Raw genomic sequence first — 17,645 nt, forward strand, 5'->3', positions numbered from 1 at the left:
CCTGAGCAGGAGGGAATTCGCAGGCAGAGGAGGAGGAAAAGCAAAGACGGGCAAAGTTAGGAGAATGAAAGGAGAGTTCAGAGGAATGACAGGGGCGGACAGGGGCGGGCAGGGGCTGGCAGGGCCGACAGGGGCGGGCAGGGGCGGGCAGGGCCGAGCGCCGGGCCGGGCTGGGTGGTGGCGACTGCGCGGCGAGCCCCACGACCTGCCCCGGCGGGGGAGGAGGAGGGGCTTGGCGGAGGGCACCGCGAGGGCCAGATTTAAAAGGGAGATGATCCTAGCTAGTTGTTGCCACCAGTGACCTCCGACGCCCAGGGCAAGAGAACGCCACCACGAGGGATAACGGGAGGAAGGCCGGGGCAGCCAAGGCAGTCCCAGGCTCGTGAGGGAGGTGCGCAGACCGGACAGGGGCGTCCTCGGGGCGCCCGGCACCCCGCCACCATGTGCGAGCTGTACAGCAAGCGGGACACTCTGGCGCTGAGGGGGAAGCACATCGGGTAAGGGCACCCCGGCCAGGTAGAAAGTGCAGAGAGCGGGCAATACCAGCGCAGAGGATGGAGAGATGAAGCCGGGTAGGAGGCGAGCGAGGGGAGCGCGCTTGGGGGCTGCGCGAGAGCTCGAGGCTGCCGCCGCCCTCCGTGCGTGCCGCGCCTGTGCCTCCACCTGCCGGGGCCGCGCGGGCTCCCAGAAACGTTCCTGGAGCCCGGGAGCTCTGGGCACCCGGTCCGCTCGAAAGTCCCCGGCTAGCTCTGCAGCTGGAGGACGAGCGGCGGCTGTCGGCGGGCTAGAGGGGTTGGTGGATGGCGGCCAATAGCCCTGGCAGACACCGTTCCAAGGATGGGAGGTGGAAGGGAGGAAGATAGCGCCCCGCCACCCCCATCCAAATCGAAAATTTTTGGACACTGTGAACTCAGAAATACTTTTTCATGATGGCTCTGCAAACAAACTAATCCTGACCATTTTTACTTAAAGTGAACTTTTTCTTCTTGCATGCTTGGTTAAGCGGTGAAGGGTTAATCTAGCTAGCAGAAAAACTTGAAACTACCTTCTGTTAGAAAAGCAGATACATCATTTAGAAGTTTCTCAATGAAGCCCCTTGGTCTTCCAAGCTGTGTTCTCCCCAGTCTGCTTGTCTTGCCCTGTTACAAACGACTTGGTAATATAATGGTGAGCATATAAGACTCTCCGGGGCTCTGGCCCTCGTCGGGTGCCATATTCCCTGTGTGACTTCTGTCAAATTATTTCAACTGTCTCTTCTATGAAAGTAGGAATAACATTCTGCCTCACAGGAGCACGCAGATGAGATTCATATGTTAGTGTTTTGTATGTGGTTTTTAAAAAGATACGTGTACATATAAATGATGATTAACGACCCCGAACACTGTAAAATCAACAGTCTGCAATATTCATTTGAAATGAACCACTGCAGCCAGGCCAGTGGCCATGAGAGAGCACTTGGGGCTGCAAGGAAGAAAACAATCAGCATCCTCTTCCTAGGAATGCTGGGCAGTTTCTCAGACTGAAGCTCTTTTCTCAGACTGAAGCTCTTTTCTCAGACTGAAGCTCCTCGCCTCAACTAGAAGAGTTTCTGGATGGTTTGGAAGACAGTTTGATCTCTCTCAGCCGCGAAATGGGGTCAAAATAGTACAGTTCTTCCCCCATTAATCAATAACCACCCTACTTTTTCTAATCACTCACTCCATTAGTTTTCGATCTTACTTAGATTCCAGTGAATGCCTAATGGTTTCTGACATGAGCAGAACAAATTCTCTAAAGGACCAGTGTAGCCATGGGATGACTGGAAGAAGGAGAATTTTGCCTGATGTCTAATGGCCAAGGTGGAAAGTGTGTTAGAAAGACAAAGTGAAGTCTGCAGCTTTCAGCCCACATCCTTAACAGGCTTTTTTTAACTTGTAGGTATAAACTAACTGCTGAGTTTGAACCAATAAGAAATTCTTATAAAATATTATTTTCATTTTAGCTGATGATGCTTTAAAAATCAATATATAACACAACCTTATGCAATTTTAAAATTTGAGGTGACCTATCATTCATAATAATCAAAATTCCTTCTAAACATATTGATTGAATGTATTTCTACTAGAACTACCTCCAATGTGTGTGAGGGTTTGTGTGTGTGTGTGTATGCATGCACAATCACCAAAATAAATAAATGTATTTAACTTTAGTTCTCAAATGTTCATAAAGCCAAGATTAGAAGCCTTTATGATATTCCTATGTGCTACAATGTATACTCCAGACATTCATCCAAATAAAAGTATGGAGGACTTTATTATGCTCAAAAAAAACATATCATGGGGTTAGAAGAATAATTGAATTTCATTATTTAATAATGGAAAAATTATCAAATAATTTATTTGATACAGGACAAGTGCCACTCAAAATACATGAAAATGAAAATGACCTATAAAGCTTCCTTCATAGTATTCAACTCTAGCTTCTTTGTATTTAGGTTTCAGTGCTGTTCATGTTTTTATACATTAGATTGAGGGGGAGACAGAGATGTCTACCTGGGGCTATGGCACAACACAGCCTACTTTCAAATTCTGGTTTTCTCATTTCCTGTCTCTGTAAACTTGAGCTAGTTTCTTAATTTCCCTGTGCCTTGGTCTCCTCACCTATAAAAGTGAGAATGATAATAACCTCTATTTCATAGGATTGCCAAGAGGATTAAATAATATTTACAAAATATATAACAGTTTCTAACACATTAAGCCCCCCTAAAAAGCTTGGTTTTTTTTCTGGTAGAACAAAACTTCTCAAAGGAAAATTAGTTATTGGTTTGTGTGATTAGAACCATCAGAGAGTGGATTCATGTGCCTCTAATAAATTGTCAAATCACGGCACATTTAATATAACAAGCATTAGAAATGTGTACAATGTCATGAATGGGGGATTAACATAAAAGGTTCCAGTTTTACATGAAATGAAAATAAATGTATGTCATCCAGGTTGTGTTTTCCCTTTCCTTTATGTGATTGTACTTTTCCACTGATGGTGACCTTCATTGAGAAGGAAAAATACTGAGAATAGTCTTACCAAAGTGTTTCCTTTGATTACTTCTAGGCCCTCATGCAAAGTTTTCTTTGCTTCGGATCCCATCAAAATAGTGAGAGCCCAGAGGCAGTACATGTTTGATGAGAACGGTGAACAGTACTTGGACTGCATCAACAATGTTGCCCATGGTAAATGTCCTCTAGTTGAGGAGCTTTGAAGGAAATGTTCACGGAATAAAGCAGACTTGGAACACTTAGTATTTGTCTCAGGAATTGCAGTGGCTGCAGTTCCTTTGCTGAGTGGGCCAGTAGTTCTAGCAGGGAAAATCATAGCAACATGTGGAAGAGAATGGAACTCAACTTTTTTTTTTTTTTTTTTTTTTTTTGAGGTGGAGTCTTGCTCTGTCACCCAGGCTGGAGTGCATTGGCGTGATCTCCACTCACTGCAACCTCCGCCTCCCGGTTCAAGCAATTCTCCTGCCTCAGCCTCCTGAGTACCTAGGATTACAGGCATGAACCACCACATCCAGCTAATTTTGTATTTATAGTAGAGATGGGGTTTCTCCACATTGGTCAGGCTGGTCTCGAACTCCCGACCTAAGGTGATCTGACTGCCTCGGCCTCCCACAGTGCTGGGATTACAGGCGTGAGCCACTGCTCCTGGCCTCCAGGAATTCAACTTTTGTTTGTTTGTTTGCTTCATAATTCCTCTTATTCCTAGGCACTTAGAATTGTAACTTATTTCTTGGGCTTTTGTTTCATAAATTTTAGTGGGACACTGTCACCCAGAAGTGGTCAAAGCTGCTCTGAAGCAGATGGAACTGCTAAATACAAATTCTCGATTCCTCCACGACAACATTGTTGAGTATGCCAAGCGCCTTTCAGCAACTCTGCCGGAAAAACTCTCTGTTTGTTATTTTACAAATTCAGGGTATGTTTCATGATTTCCCACCCCTCCCCATTCCCACTAAACTTTGTCTACACTTTCACACGAATCTTTCCTTTTGATTCCTGGTGGAGCATGTCCAAAAAGGTTTGCTGAGTTTCTTGCCATTCACAAAGTGATCACACATTAGGGGCCTGGCCTTTCTGATCCTCCTGCTTTATTGCATGACTGAATCTAACTGGTCAAAGGATGCTCACCTCTCCAGGCAGTGCAATAAGGAGCTAAAGAGTCGATAGGCCAAGATATTCTTTCAATGAATGTATAAGGAACTTTAGCCATAAAATAACTACTAAACAAGCCACAACTTTTTAAAGATGTTTTTTATTGTTGAAAACTTAGCCTATTTCCCCAATTACAAACACAAGAAAAGAAGGAAAAAGGAAACTCAGATACATATCAAGTTTTTTTCTTAATTAATTTTTTTTTTTTTGAAGTGGAGTCTCACTCTGCCATCCAGCCTAAAGTGCTGTGGCGTGATCTCAGCTCACTGCAACTGCCATCTCCCAGATTGAAGCAATTTTCCTGCCTCAGCCTCCCAAGTAGCTGGGATTACAGGCACCACCACCTCACTCTGCTAGTTTTTGTATTTTTAGTACAGACTGGGTTTTGCCATGCTGGGCAGGTTGGTCTCAAACTCCTGACCTCAGGTAAACTGCCCACCTCAGCCTCCCAAAGTGCTGGAATTATAGGCTTGAGCCATCACGCCCCGCTTGAGGCATTTTTTTGAGATGGAGTTTTGCTCTTGTTACCCAGGCTGGAGTGCAATGACACGATCTTGGCTCACCGCAACCTCTGCCTCCCAGGCTCAAGTGATTCTCCTGCCTCAGCCTTCTAGGTAGCTGGGATTACAGGCATGTGCCACCACGCCTGGCTAATTTTGTATTTTTAGTAGAGACGGGATTTCTCCATGTTTGTCAGGCTGGTCTTGAACTCCTGACCTCAGGTGATCTGCCTGCCTTGGCCTCCCATAGTACTGGGATTACAGGTATGAGCCACTGCCCTGGCCAGGAGAAGCCCCAAGAGGGGTGGGCTGGGAGGGCCGCATATGGGGCCACCAGCAGCACCTCAGGGTCAGCGTGGGGACCCTGACCCTGGGGCCAGTGCCAATGCACACAGGCTGCTATCCCTACCCAGGCACCTTGGGCTGCCTCAACTTTTTAACTTAGTTTTTTTGTTTGTTTGTTTGTTTTTTAGTGACAGCATCTCATTATGTTGCCCAGGCTGCTTTTGAACTGGGCTCAAGCATCTGCTCACCTCGTCCTCCCAAAGTGCAGGGATTACACTTGGAGCCACTGTGCCTGGCTCCAAGTTCTGTAAATTCAAATCGTTATATACCCATTCTCTTATATATCCAGACTATTATGCAGATATTCAGAAGTATGTTTTTGCAAATGCATGCCGAAATATTTGCTCAAAATGTAATATTAGGGGAAAACTATATAGATATCCAGTAGAAAATTCTATTTTTAAAGTGAAATAAATATATATGAAATTTAACTATTAGACCTTCTGTGAATATTTGATTAAATGACTTTCTGTGATTCGCTTTTCATTAAGATATTTTAAAACCAAATTTATGGCCAGTGTGGTGGCTTATACCACCGTGCCCAGCTCGGCCTTCCAAAGTGTTGGGGTTACAGGCATGAGCCACCACAGCTGGCTAATTTTTGTATTTTTTGTGGAGATGGGGTTTCACCCTGTTGCCCACGCTGGTCTTGAACTCCTGGGCTCAAGCAATCTGCCTGCCTCAGCCTCCCAAAGTGCTAGGATTAACAGACATGAGCCACCACACCCAGCCAAAACTAATATTCTTTTTTTTTAATTAAAAAATTATTTTATTATTATTTTTAGAGACAGGATTTTGCTAGGTTGGTCAGGTTGGTCTTGAACTCCTGACCTCAAGAAATCTTCCCACCTTGGCCTACCAAAGTGCTAGGATTATAGGCATGAGCCACTGCCACCATGCCTGGCCAACTAATATTTTTAAAGTAAAAAAGTCTTCAGTCCGAATCCTGGCTCTACTTCATATTAGCTATGAGATCTTACTCTGATTACTCAACCTCTCTGAGGCTGTTTTCTTACTCATAAAAAGGAGATAGCAATACTTAAAATGTTGTTATGAGAATAAATACAAGTAAAATCCTCAGCATGATGTTTAGCAGATAGTAAACATTCCACTCACGATTATTTTCTTCCTTTGTCTGGGTAGTATATTTAGGTTGTCTGAAATATAAAGGAAAAAATTTGATACTCATTTTATAGGTAAGGAAGCTAGTCAAATGACAGGTAAATACAGCATAGGTTGGTAGCCAAGCTAATAGGCACTCGGCCTTCCATTTCTCCTGTGAAAATCAGGTTTAATGACAGCTTTTTCGTGTTGTCAGTCACGATGAGGCTGAACTGGACTAAAGTCTGAATTGGGTAACGTAACCTTAATTTTTATTGGGTTTATTCTGTATGTCTCATTCTTTATTGAAAACATTTAAGGAAACTTGTATAGAAGAGTAAAGTGGGCAGGCAAGATAGGGCTAGGAGAGGACTTCAACTTACTATTTTGTAAGTTTCTGAATAAATGTAACCTTACAACTTTTGTAATTAACATCCTAAATGTTTTTTGGATTTTTTTTTTTTTTTTTTTTTTTTTAAGATGGAGTCTCACTCTGTTACCCAGGCTGGAGTCCGGTGGTACAATCTTGGCTCACTGCAACCTCCACCTCCCAGATTCAATCAATTCTCCCGCCTCAGCCTCCTGATTAGCTGAGATTACAGGCGAAGGCCGCTATGCTGGCTAATTTTCTGTAGTAGAGACAGAGCTTCACGGTGTTGCCCAGGTTGGTCTTGAACTCTTGGGCTCAGACAGTCAGCCCTCCTCGGCATCCAAAGTGATAGGATTACAGGCATAAGCTACCACACCTGGTACATCCTAAATGTTTTAAAAAGAGATTGTGTCGCACTGTCCTCTCTCTCTGTGTTATCTTAATAGATCCGAAGCCAACGACTTAGCCTTACGCCTGGCTCAGCAGTTCACAGGCCACCAAGATGTGATCACTCTTGACCAGTAAGTCTTGGACACAAGATTTCTAAGCAAGAAGCTTCTTCAGAGACAAAGTTGTATCAATCCTATCCATACTAATACCATAAACACATGCGAAAGAAGACGGATATATGGAGCAATGTTTTTAAAATGATGTATTAAGCTATCAAGGCCAGCTTAAATCCAGAGGGATACTTAATTCCTTCTAAGTACCAGGAAGTAGGAGAGGTTCTCTTGGGTACTATAGGGGATGTAGCTTCATGGAGTTTGCATGAACCATGGCTTACTTTTCACACACATTTATTTAGCTATTACTAACATGTAAGTAAATCAGTAATTTTCCAAATAAAAATACAATGAATTTCTGAAAAATTAAAGCATTCACTTCACTACCGTGATTATCCACAATTACTAATTTTAAAGATAACAATTTAGAACAAATTTTAAAGAAAGCAAGCAGTCAGGTAAAATTTAAAACTTTTTCATTAGCTTATAATTATTAGCAACCACTATCTAATCTTACCTCTCAATTTATTGAATTTATTCATTACATCTTTATTTATTTGTTACATTTTAATAATGTATTATTAAATGAATTTATTACTTTTTAAACAAGAAACCTGGCAACTTCCATCTTTATTAGAGTTTTTGGGTTTTTTTTTTTTTTTTTTTTTTTTTGGAGACAGAGTCTTGGTCTGTCACCCAGGCTGGAGTACAGCATGATCTCTGCTCACTGCAACCTCTGCCTCCTGGGTTTAAGTGGTTCTCCTGCCTCAGCCTCCTGAGTTAGCTGGGATTACAGGTACCCAACGCCACGTTTGACTAACGTTTTGTATTTTTAGTAGAGACAGAGTTTCACCGTGTTGGCCAGGCTGGTTTCGAACTCCTGAGCTTAAAGTGATCCGCCCACCTTGGCCTCCCAAAGTCCTGGGATTACAGGCGTGAGTCCCTGAGTCCAGCCTAGGGATCTTTTTTCTTTTAAACTTTTGTCTACTCCTCCACCCCACCCCACTAACCTTAGATGTAGAGGGTGACATTAACTATGCACCTCATTTAATGCCTTTCCCAGTTGCTTTTGGGAACTTAGTCATAAATTCTTTGCCAAGGCTGATGTCAAGAATAGTATTTCTAGGGTTTCTTCTAAGATTTTTACAGTTTTAAGTCTTAAATTTAAGGCTTTAATCCTTGTTGAGTTAATTTTTGTATATGGTAAAAGGCAGGAGTCCGGCTTCATTCTTCTGCATATAGCCTCAATCTTAGTTCTTAAAAAGACCTCCTTTTCCTTCTCAACTAGTATTTGCCTAATATTTGCAAGTGGACATACTTTAGAAATCATCCCAAACAGAAACAGAGGCCCATTCTGTGATATAAAGTTGGTTTTAAATTTAGTAGAATGTAGCACATATTCTTTTAACACATTTAAAAAATATATACATGTAAAATATTGCATGAAGATATAGAAAACAATTTTTCACATTAGACAACCTAATTTAGTGATATAATCTAAATACATCAGTTTTCCCAACTAAAGAGAAATTGTCAATGAGGACACATGCTTGACTTTCTGGATTTTATTACATGTAAAAGAAGAATTGGACACATTAAGGGCCAGTCTTGCCATGAAAAATTAGATCCCATATAGTTAAATCTGGCACCAATGTTGAGATTCTCGCTGGATGGATGCATATGGATGAAACGTAACGCTGGTTTTCATATATTTGGAAACATCTCTCTTGGAGTTATTTTGGTTATTGTTTTTTTTTCTTTTCAGTGCTTACCATGGTCACCTATCATCCTTAATTGAGATTAGCCCATATAAATTTCTGAAAGGAAAAGATGTCAAAAAAGAATTTGTACATGTGGTAAGTGTCTTAGAATCCTAATCAGAATGTTAGCACTGAAAGAATGCTTCATGATAATCCAGCTCAATAATTTCATCTAAATGAACCATGAACAAGACACTAAAATCAGGAGCAGTTATGTGGCTTGCTAAAGGTCAAGGGGCTAAATAATGACCGAATGTGATTTAAAATCTATTGATGAATATTACAATAGGCAAATTAGGTTAGTAGTTGTCAGAACTATCACTTTACTTTTCTTGCTTCTTCATCTTCAGTTACATTTTCTATCACAGATGCCAGCTCAACATTCAGAGTTGAACTAAGTGTGTATGAATGTCTTCAAATTGTTCTTGGCCAGGCACAGTGGCTCACACCTGTAATTCCAGCACTTTGGGAGGCCGAGGCAGGCAGATCACTTGAGGTCGGGAGCTCGAGACCAGTCTGGCTAACATGGCAAAACCGTGTCTCTAGTTTAAAAAAGTACAAATATTAGCCAGGCGTGGTGACAGGTGCCTGTAGTCCCAGCAACTTGGGAGGCTGAGGCAGGAGAATAACTTGAACCCAAGAGGGGAGGTTGCAGTGAGCCAAGATCATACCACTGCACTCTGGCCTGGGTAACACAGCAAGTCTCCATCTCAAAAAAGAAAAGAAAAGAAAAAATAAATCACTCCGTATAATAATGCTAAATTATTATGTAGCTTTATTAAGTAAAATAAAGAAACCAACCAAGTTGTTGAAAAGTGAAATATACTTGGTGTGTTGTCTGAGGATCAGTGTAATTTCTTTTTCTTTTTCTTTTTTTTTTTTTGTGATGGAGTCTCACTTTGGTATCCAGGCTGGAGTGCAGTAGCACCACTGAAACCTTCACCTACCAGGTTCAAGCGATTTTTCAGCCTCAGCCTCTTGAGGAGCTGGGATTACAGGAGTACCCCACCAAACCCTGCTAATTTTTGTATTTTTTGTAGAGACAGGGTTTCACCATGTAGGCCAGACTGATCTCAAACTCCTAACCTTAAGAGATCTGCACACCTCAGCCTCCCAATGTGCTGGGATTACAGGCCTGAGCCACTGCGCCTGGCCGAATTTGTTGAAAATCATCAATACTTTCTTTCAAGATTTTAAGATCTGGAGTAAGTGCTAATGCACTCTAGTTTTCTGAATGATTACGATTTGTAGTATTGTTGATAAGTGTTGGCTCATTTTAAATATAGACTAGTTAATGCAGTTTCCATTCACTGACATTTTTAAATAGTATCATCACACTTGTTGATTTGAATTTTCTATTTATGTGAACAGGGATACAGTCTTGATATATAATAGTCTGGAAGCAAATCCAAGCTTCTGTTCACAATTCAAAGATGTCAATTCTTCACAGAATTTAGAAATGTTAAGGAAAAAAAAGAATAGAAAAACCTAAAGTATCTTAAGCTTACATGATCACTATGCTAACATGTCCTTGTGAGGAAATGCCTTTTTTTTTAAGGGTTGTCGAAAGGATAAATTACAAGCAACCACATTATTTGATGTTTTCAGGCACCAACTCCAGATACTTACAGAGGAAAATATAAAGAAGACCATGAAGACCCAGCCAGTGCTTACGCAGATGAAGTGAAGGAAATCATTGAAGATGCTCAGAGCAGTGGGAGGATGGTTTGTATTTATGGCTTTGGAAACATCTTAACATATTTTATAAAAGGGATTGAAACTGTTGGAATTCACTGAAGAGATGCATTATTACAATCATGCCTCTAAGACTGTCTATTTGTATTTATCTTGGAAATACAATCACTATCCAGTTCCAGAACTGGTGGCTTATTTCTGACCTTTTCAGTGGTACACAGGGTCTAGTCTAGAGGGATAGGGGAAGAGAGAATTTTGAAAGGTGGTAACTCAGGGATGGATTATTTCAACTGGTAATAACACCAGGGGTCATTATATGGTGGAGGGAAGAGAAGAGGCAAACAAAGTAGCCCTGGGACCTCAGAACCAATGCAGACTTCCAGACCCACAAGGGAGCCTTGGTGCTTCTCTTGAACTTCAATCTTCTTGAAGCCATAGAGCCTGGGGCCGGTTTGCACCTGGGTAAGCCAAGGCAGAAAATGTTCTTCCAATTTGGGCCTGGACTTCTAAGACAGAAATAAAATCCTTGAGCAGGAAAAAGTGTTTTCGCTTTCTCAGCCATCACCCTACTGTCTTAGGCTTAATGTGCAACTCTCAGCCCATCTGTAGGTTAATTATGTGGATTTTGATGCAACTTGACAATATTTTGCCTTAAAATTGGCTTATGGCATAGACTTAGCTATTGAAAAAACAACCTTAATTGAAATAAAAATGAGGCCTTTTCTTTTTCTAATTAACTCAAATATTTTTGTCTTCATGACTGGAGAGCCATTCACATTTCTTAACTGCTGCTTTTCTTTCCAACCCGTTTGTTTTTCCTATCTTCTGATGTGAAACATCTGTGCAAGTAGACCTAAAGTTCTACATGTTGTGGGGAGCTTCATACCTTTCCTCTTCAAATGTGATCTACACCTGTTTAAACAAATGTCAATTCTTCACAAACGCTTTTAGAAAAAAATTTAATGCTTTTAGGCAAACAATGCTTTTAGGAAAAAAATTTACTTTATTTACATTAACAAGATCTTATGGACCCACTCCTTTTAAAAGAGGGTTTGAATAATTTTTTGAGAAGATTAGCATTCAGCATTTATTGGATTGTTGTTATCATATTAGCAGTGATGAAAACAATGAACAAATATAAAATCAGTCCTTCGGAATATTAGATGTGCTTGCAAAGTCATGGAATTGTATAGCAGAAATCTTGAGTCCAACAGCCTCATTTTGCAGCTAAGAAACTAAATATCTAAAAAGTGAAGGATTTAATCTAAGGTCATACAATTACTAAGGGGTAGTCTGAACTAGAACCTGGGTTCTCTTGATTTCTTATCTCATATGCTTAGTGCTTTCTCTTCAACATTATCTATTTCCTACTTTCCTTTTCTTAGCCTCTAGGATGCTTCATCTGTAGTTTCTATTGTTAATTGCCCACTGTTGAGTTAAGCGTGGTTTAGGGAGAAACCTAGAAATACGGTATAGTAACTATAGTGTGTGTCCACCAACCACCCTCCCATTTCCACGGTGCAAATTCCAGCCTCAAGTGGCCCTACTTTACAAGTTTAAGAAACAAGCATCACAATAATGCCTTTGGAACCTAGGTAATTTTTTTTACAGGTTCATAATCAAAGACTAATAAAAGTATCAGTCATATTCAGTTCATCCTAATGAAACCACTGCATGTAATGATGGAGAAATGGACGTTGCCCTCCAATCTCCTCTATTTCTCATGGTAGCTTTATTGGTATCCTAGATTTTCAGAAGTTAATGATTTAAATCAATTGCTTTACCAACATAGACACCTTTTCCTTTTTTTTTTTTTTTAAATCAAATAGCCAATTTGCCACTTGCCATTCTTAATTCTATTCCTAGCCATTTTAAAAATAACCTGCTCTATAAGATATCCTCTTTGGCGGGGAGGGGTTGTAGGGGGACCTAATGGACTTTGACCCCGTCTTCTCTTGTATAGATTGCTGCCTTTATTGCTGAATCCATGCAGAGTTGTGGCGGACAAATAATTCCTCCAGCAGGCTACTTCCAGAAAGTGGCAGAGTATGTACTTGACTTGGGCCTCTTTGGTCAAACTAAGAGCATGGTGACAATTCTGTAGGGCCATACTAGTTGCTGAAGTATTAAAATAATTACTGATTAGCTGGTAAACAGCCAAACCCGAATGCCTGCCATCCCAGGACTCCTGGATGCTCTCTCAGCCCTCCCCAAGATCCAGCAAGTACAAGGTTTACACATGGTCCAATAGCAGGGGTTCAGAACTCCACTCCAGCCCCAGGCCTACATCCTCTCTGATTGACTAATACCAAATCTATATTAGTCAGGGTTCTCTAGAGGGACAGAACTATTCAGGGGAGTTTATTAAGTATTAACTTACACGATCACAGTTCCCACAACAGGCTGTCTGCAAGCTGAGGAGAAAGGACAGCCAGTCCAAGTCCCAAAACTGAAGAACTTGGAGTCTGATGTTTGAGAGCAGGAAGCATCCAGCATGGGAGAAAGATATAGGCTGGGAGGCTAGGTCCATCTCTCCTTTCCATGGTTTTCTGCCTGCTTTATATTCACTGGCAGCTGATTAGATTGTGCCCACCAGATTAAGGATGGATCTGACTTCCCCAGCCCACTGGCTCATGTTAATCTCTTTTGACAACACCCTCACAGATACACCCAGAATCAGTACCTGATGTCCTTCAATTCAATCAAGTTGACAGTATTAACCATCACACAAACCTGCCCAATTAGTAAATACTTGAAGATTAACCCTATTAACAACTACTTGTTTGATTCTTTCTCTTCCCACTTAAAATAATGCAATAGGACTGGGTGCTGTGACTCATGCCTATAATCCCAGCGCTTTGGGAGGTCAAGGTAGGAGGATCACTTGAGGCCAGGAGTTCAAGACCAGCCTGCGCAATATAGCAAGACTCCCTCTCTACAAAAATTTTTAAAAAATATTATCTGGGCATGGTGGTGCATGCCTGTAGTTTCAGCTACTCGGGAGGCTGAGGTGGGAGGATGGCTTGAACCCAGGAATTTGAGGTTACAGGGAGTTTGATCCCACCACTGCACTCCAGCCTGGGCAACAGGGTGAGACCCCATCTCTTAAAAAAATTAAAAATACTGCAATATAGCTTAATTTAAGCAGCACAAACCCAAATCGTCTGGAATATATTTCATCTAAAAATTATGTGATTATATTGTAAAGTCAATGATATATATGTGGGATTTAGAGTACTGAAATGTTTTTAACAAAAATTAAGGCTTCAGGTTAATCTTATTTTTTGTCATCAATAATTGGCTTCTTTGTGGGCGGGTCTGGGGACTCTCAGTGACCTGAAGGCATTAGACTGCCGCTTTGCTTTTCAGGTATGTACACGGTGCAGGCGGTGTGTTTATAGCTGATGAAGTTCAGGTGGGCTTTGGCCGAGTTGGGAAACATTTCTGGAGCTTCCAAATGCATGGCGAAGACTTTGTTCCAGACATCGTCACAATGGGAAAATCTATGGGCAACGGCCACCCAGTGGCATGTGTGGTAACAACCAAAGAAATTGCAGAAGCCTTCAGTAGCTCTGGGATGGAATATTTTAATACGGTAAATTATGGTCTCCATCTTTAATGCTAAGAAGGAAAAACAATGCATGTTCTTGTATTTTTTGCCAATGTAGTGAAGAATAAAGCTCAGTATTGCCAGCTAACCACCCAGAACTCTGGCCAAACTGTTTTTTTCTTATTTTAATAAAATATCATATATATATATGTATGTGTATATATATATATATTTGTATGTATATATGTGTGTGTGTATATATATATATATATTTAAGTTCCAGGATACATGCACAGAATGCAGATTTCTTACATAGGTATACTTGTGCAATGGTGGTTTCCTGCACTTATCAACCCATCTTCTAGGTTTTAAGCCCCATGTGCATTAGGTATGGCCAAACTTTTACCTAACCAGATTTCATTCTATCTATCTGGCAAAATGCTTCTTGTATTTTTCCTTGTATATCTTTACCTATCCTAAAACAGTCTTATTCATTTTTCCAATGATAGATGTTTGCCCTGCTAAATTCTAGAGGCTATGATATTTTCATTTCTTTGTTTCATACCATACTTAAATTTCCAAAACACTTTTAAAGTGTTTTGATGACTCAGTACTATAAATGTTATATGGCTGCCATAAGAGATACTATATTTTTAACTTAGGGAAATTATATTTCTTTGCTTTATTCCCATAAGCTTTAAGCTTGGAAAAATTATTGTAGTTTATGTAGTATATATAATAGGACTTGTTACAGCTAAAAGTAAGATTCAAATCTGAGGACAGGCCAGGTATGGTGGCTCACGCCTGTAATGCCAGCACTTTGGGAGGCCACGGTGGGCAGATCCACGAGGTCACGAGTTCCAGACTAGTCTGGCCAACATGGTGAAACCCCATCTCTCCTAAAGATACAAAAATTAGCCTGGCATGGTGGTGCATGCATGTAATCCCAACTACTCAGGAGAGTGAGGCAGGAAAATCGCTTGAAGCTGGGAGATGGAGGTTGCAGTGAGCCTAGATCCTACCGTTACACTCCGGCCTGGGCCACAGGGCAAGACTCCATCTCAAAAAAAAAAAAAAAAAAAGAGTCTGAGGACATAAATTATTTCGAGAAAACTGTCATTGCTTAGCTGTTTTTGCTCAGCTCTTCAAGGGCAGGAGCTCCTGTTTCCCTCACTGGGCAACACTATGAAATCCTTAATTCCCAACATAATGTCTGGTGTTTGTTTGGATGAGCAAATAAATTCTCTGGTAGTCCTTCATATCAGTTATGCAGCTTGGAGAATATAATTTAGAATGAATTTTCACTCAATCCTGCATAAATAGAATCATTTTCTATTCTACATATGAGAAATTAATATTACGAGAGAGCATTTTATTAAATTATATCTTCACTTAAGTATGGGTGAGTCAGATTTCTCATGGATGAGGGAATATCACCCATTCAACTGGTTTATTTTCTCAGTTGTCCTTTTTTTTATAGTATGCAGGAAATCCAGTATCTTGTGCTGTTGGTTTGGCTGTCCTGGATGTAATTGAAAAAGAAGACCTCCAAGAAAATGCCAGCAGAGTAGGGAATTTTCTCACTGAGTTACTGAAAAAACAGAAGGCTAAACACACTTTGATAGGAGATATTAGGTACGTTCATTATGAAGTTGTCATGTAGTTACTCATATTTTTCAAAATAATAGCTTATAGCCTGAGCAACATGGTGAAATCCCATCTCTATTAAAACTACAAAAAATTAGCCAGGCATGGTGGTGCACACCTATAGTTCCAGCTACTCGGGAGGCTGAGGCATGAGAATAGCTTTAGCCTGGGAGGTGGAGGTTGCAGTGAGCCGAGATTGTATCACTGCACTCCAGCTTGGGTGACAGAGTGGGACCCTGTCTCTAATAATAATAGTAATAGCAGTTTATATTTTATCTTATAATTTTACAATGTAAATAAATATAGAAAACACCAAAAAACAGAGATAGCAGAAATTATTCTTATTCTAGAATCCACTGTTAACATTTGTGTGGGGCCAGGTGTAGTGGTTCACATCTGTAATCCTAGCACCTTGGGAGGCAGAGGCAGGAAAATTGCTTGAGCCCAGGAGTTTGAGACCAGCCTGGGCAACATAATAAGATCTCGTTACTATTAAATAAATAAATAAAGCAACAACAACAAAAAATATTTGGGTATATGTCTTTCCTGACTTACACTTTTTTAATAAAGTTAGGATAATGTCAGCACCCAAAAGATGAAAAGAAGGAGCTTAATGTAACTCTAAATGATTTATTGAAAATTATTTAAAGTGCTATTCTGAAAAGCTGGATATTTTTCATATGTATATTTCATATATATGTCAACATTTACCATCATGAACATCCTGAGAAATTAAATAGCATGAAAGGATTGTTTTTAAGCCTTTTTCTTTTATAATTGAGAAAAGAAAACTGGATGACAAAAACTAATTTATTTTCAGAAGTAGAAACAACTATAAACAGACTGGTATCTTGGATTAGTTAGAATTAAACTTTGAAGTTAAATGGAAGTTTGGGGATAGTATTAACTTTTTGTGACCATGAAATGTTGGACAGATTGTGTGTCAAGTTTTCCTTCACCTCTCGCAGGGGCATTGGGCTTTTTATTGGAATTGATTTAGTGAAGGACCATCAGAAAAGGACCCCTGCCACAGCTGAAGCTCAGCACATCATCTACAAGTAATTCACCCCCACACCCACCTGTTTGGTATCTTGGCTCCATAATGTCTACCCACTTGAAAGCTTGTTTGGCTTCCTCCCATCCCTCTGAAAAAAGGAAATTTTAAAATATGTCCTATTTATAATGTGGGCTCCTTAAATGCAGAATACTTAACTGCTCTATGTTTAAATCATTCTTCAGTAAGTAACTGTAGTTATCCTTTGCATGTACTCACATGCCTTTCCTGCACAAATTAGGATGAAAGAAAAACGTGTGCTTCTCAGTGCTGATGGACCTCATAGAAATGTACTTAAAATAAAACCACCTATGTGCTTCACTGAAGAAGATGCAAAGTTCATGGTGGACCAACTTGATGGGATTCTAACAGGTGGGTCCATGGATCTTTAAGATGTCTCCTTGTTCCCTCTCCCAGACCCACCCCCCAACCCCTGGCCTAGCCATAATGACCATATGCATCTTGTTATTCATAATGGAAGAGAGGCAGGGAAGAAATAAATATGTAACTTTCCATTTAGGACTAGAAAAAGATAGCTGAAAAGATAACTACATGGACTCTTAAACTGAAATTTTCAGTTTGTACTCATATAACTCCAAATATAAGTTTTTGCTGCAAGAGCATACTGTTTTGTCATTTATTTTTACATTAGACTAGCTAGCCTATTTAAAAGTGTGTGTCTGCATTGTGCCATGTACCACAAATACTGCAGTGTATAGTATTTCAGCATTATACCATTAATACATGAAACATTCCTAATAAAAAATTATAGGCTATAGTATGACAGTTCTTTGCTATATGGTGAATCGTTTAACTTTGCAGGGGTTTTTTTGTTGTTGTTGTTCTTTGTTTTTCTGAGTTAGAGTCTTGCTCTGTCCGGCAGGCCGGAGTGCAGTGGCGCAATCTCAGCTCACTGCAACCTCTGTCTCCCGGGTT

The 17,645-nt window shown here is 40.4% G+C and overlaps 1 protein-coding gene across 3 annotated transcripts in view; it reads left to right on the top strand.

Annotated features, from left to right (window-relative positions):
- The first annotated feature begins 241 nt into the window (after positions 1-241).
- The window catches only part of ETNPPL (ethanolamine-phosphate phospho-lyase), a 24,372-nt gene continuing 6,968 nt past the window's right edge, over positions 242-17,645 (top strand). Inside the window, exons 1-11 of one of the 3 annotated variants that reach the window (XM_032254812.1) lie at positions 242-497; positions 3,088-3,206; positions 3,789-3,948; positions 6,947-7,021; positions 8,769-8,859; positions 10,372-10,488; positions 12,422-12,504; positions 13,828-14,053; positions 15,489-15,643; positions 16,624-16,713; positions 16,951-17,081. In XM_032254812.1, coding sequence (XP_032110703.1) covers positions 442-497; positions 3,088-3,206; positions 3,789-3,948; positions 6,947-7,021; positions 8,769-8,859; positions 10,372-10,488; positions 12,422-12,504; positions 13,828-14,053; positions 15,489-15,643; positions 16,624-16,713; positions 16,951-17,081 — 1,303 coding nt within the window. In that variant the 5' untranslated portion in view covers positions 242-441. The remainder of the gene's footprint in view (positions 498-3,087; positions 3,207-3,788; positions 3,949-6,946; positions 7,022-8,768; positions 8,860-10,371; positions 10,489-12,421; positions 12,505-13,827; positions 14,054-15,488; positions 15,644-16,623; positions 16,714-16,950; positions 17,082-17,645) is intronic. The other 2 variants (XM_032254810.1, XM_032254813.1) reach the window with 2 other exon arrangements.

Source organism: Sapajus apella, unplaced genomic scaffold (genome assembly GCF_009761245.1).
Source record: "Sapajus apella isolate SASKATOON/1434 unplaced genomic scaffold, GSC_monkey_1.0 scaffold87, whole genome shotgun sequence".
In the NCBI taxonomy this organism is placed as follows: domain Eukaryota; kingdom Metazoa; phylum Chordata; class Mammalia; order Primates; family Cebidae; genus Sapajus; species Sapajus apella.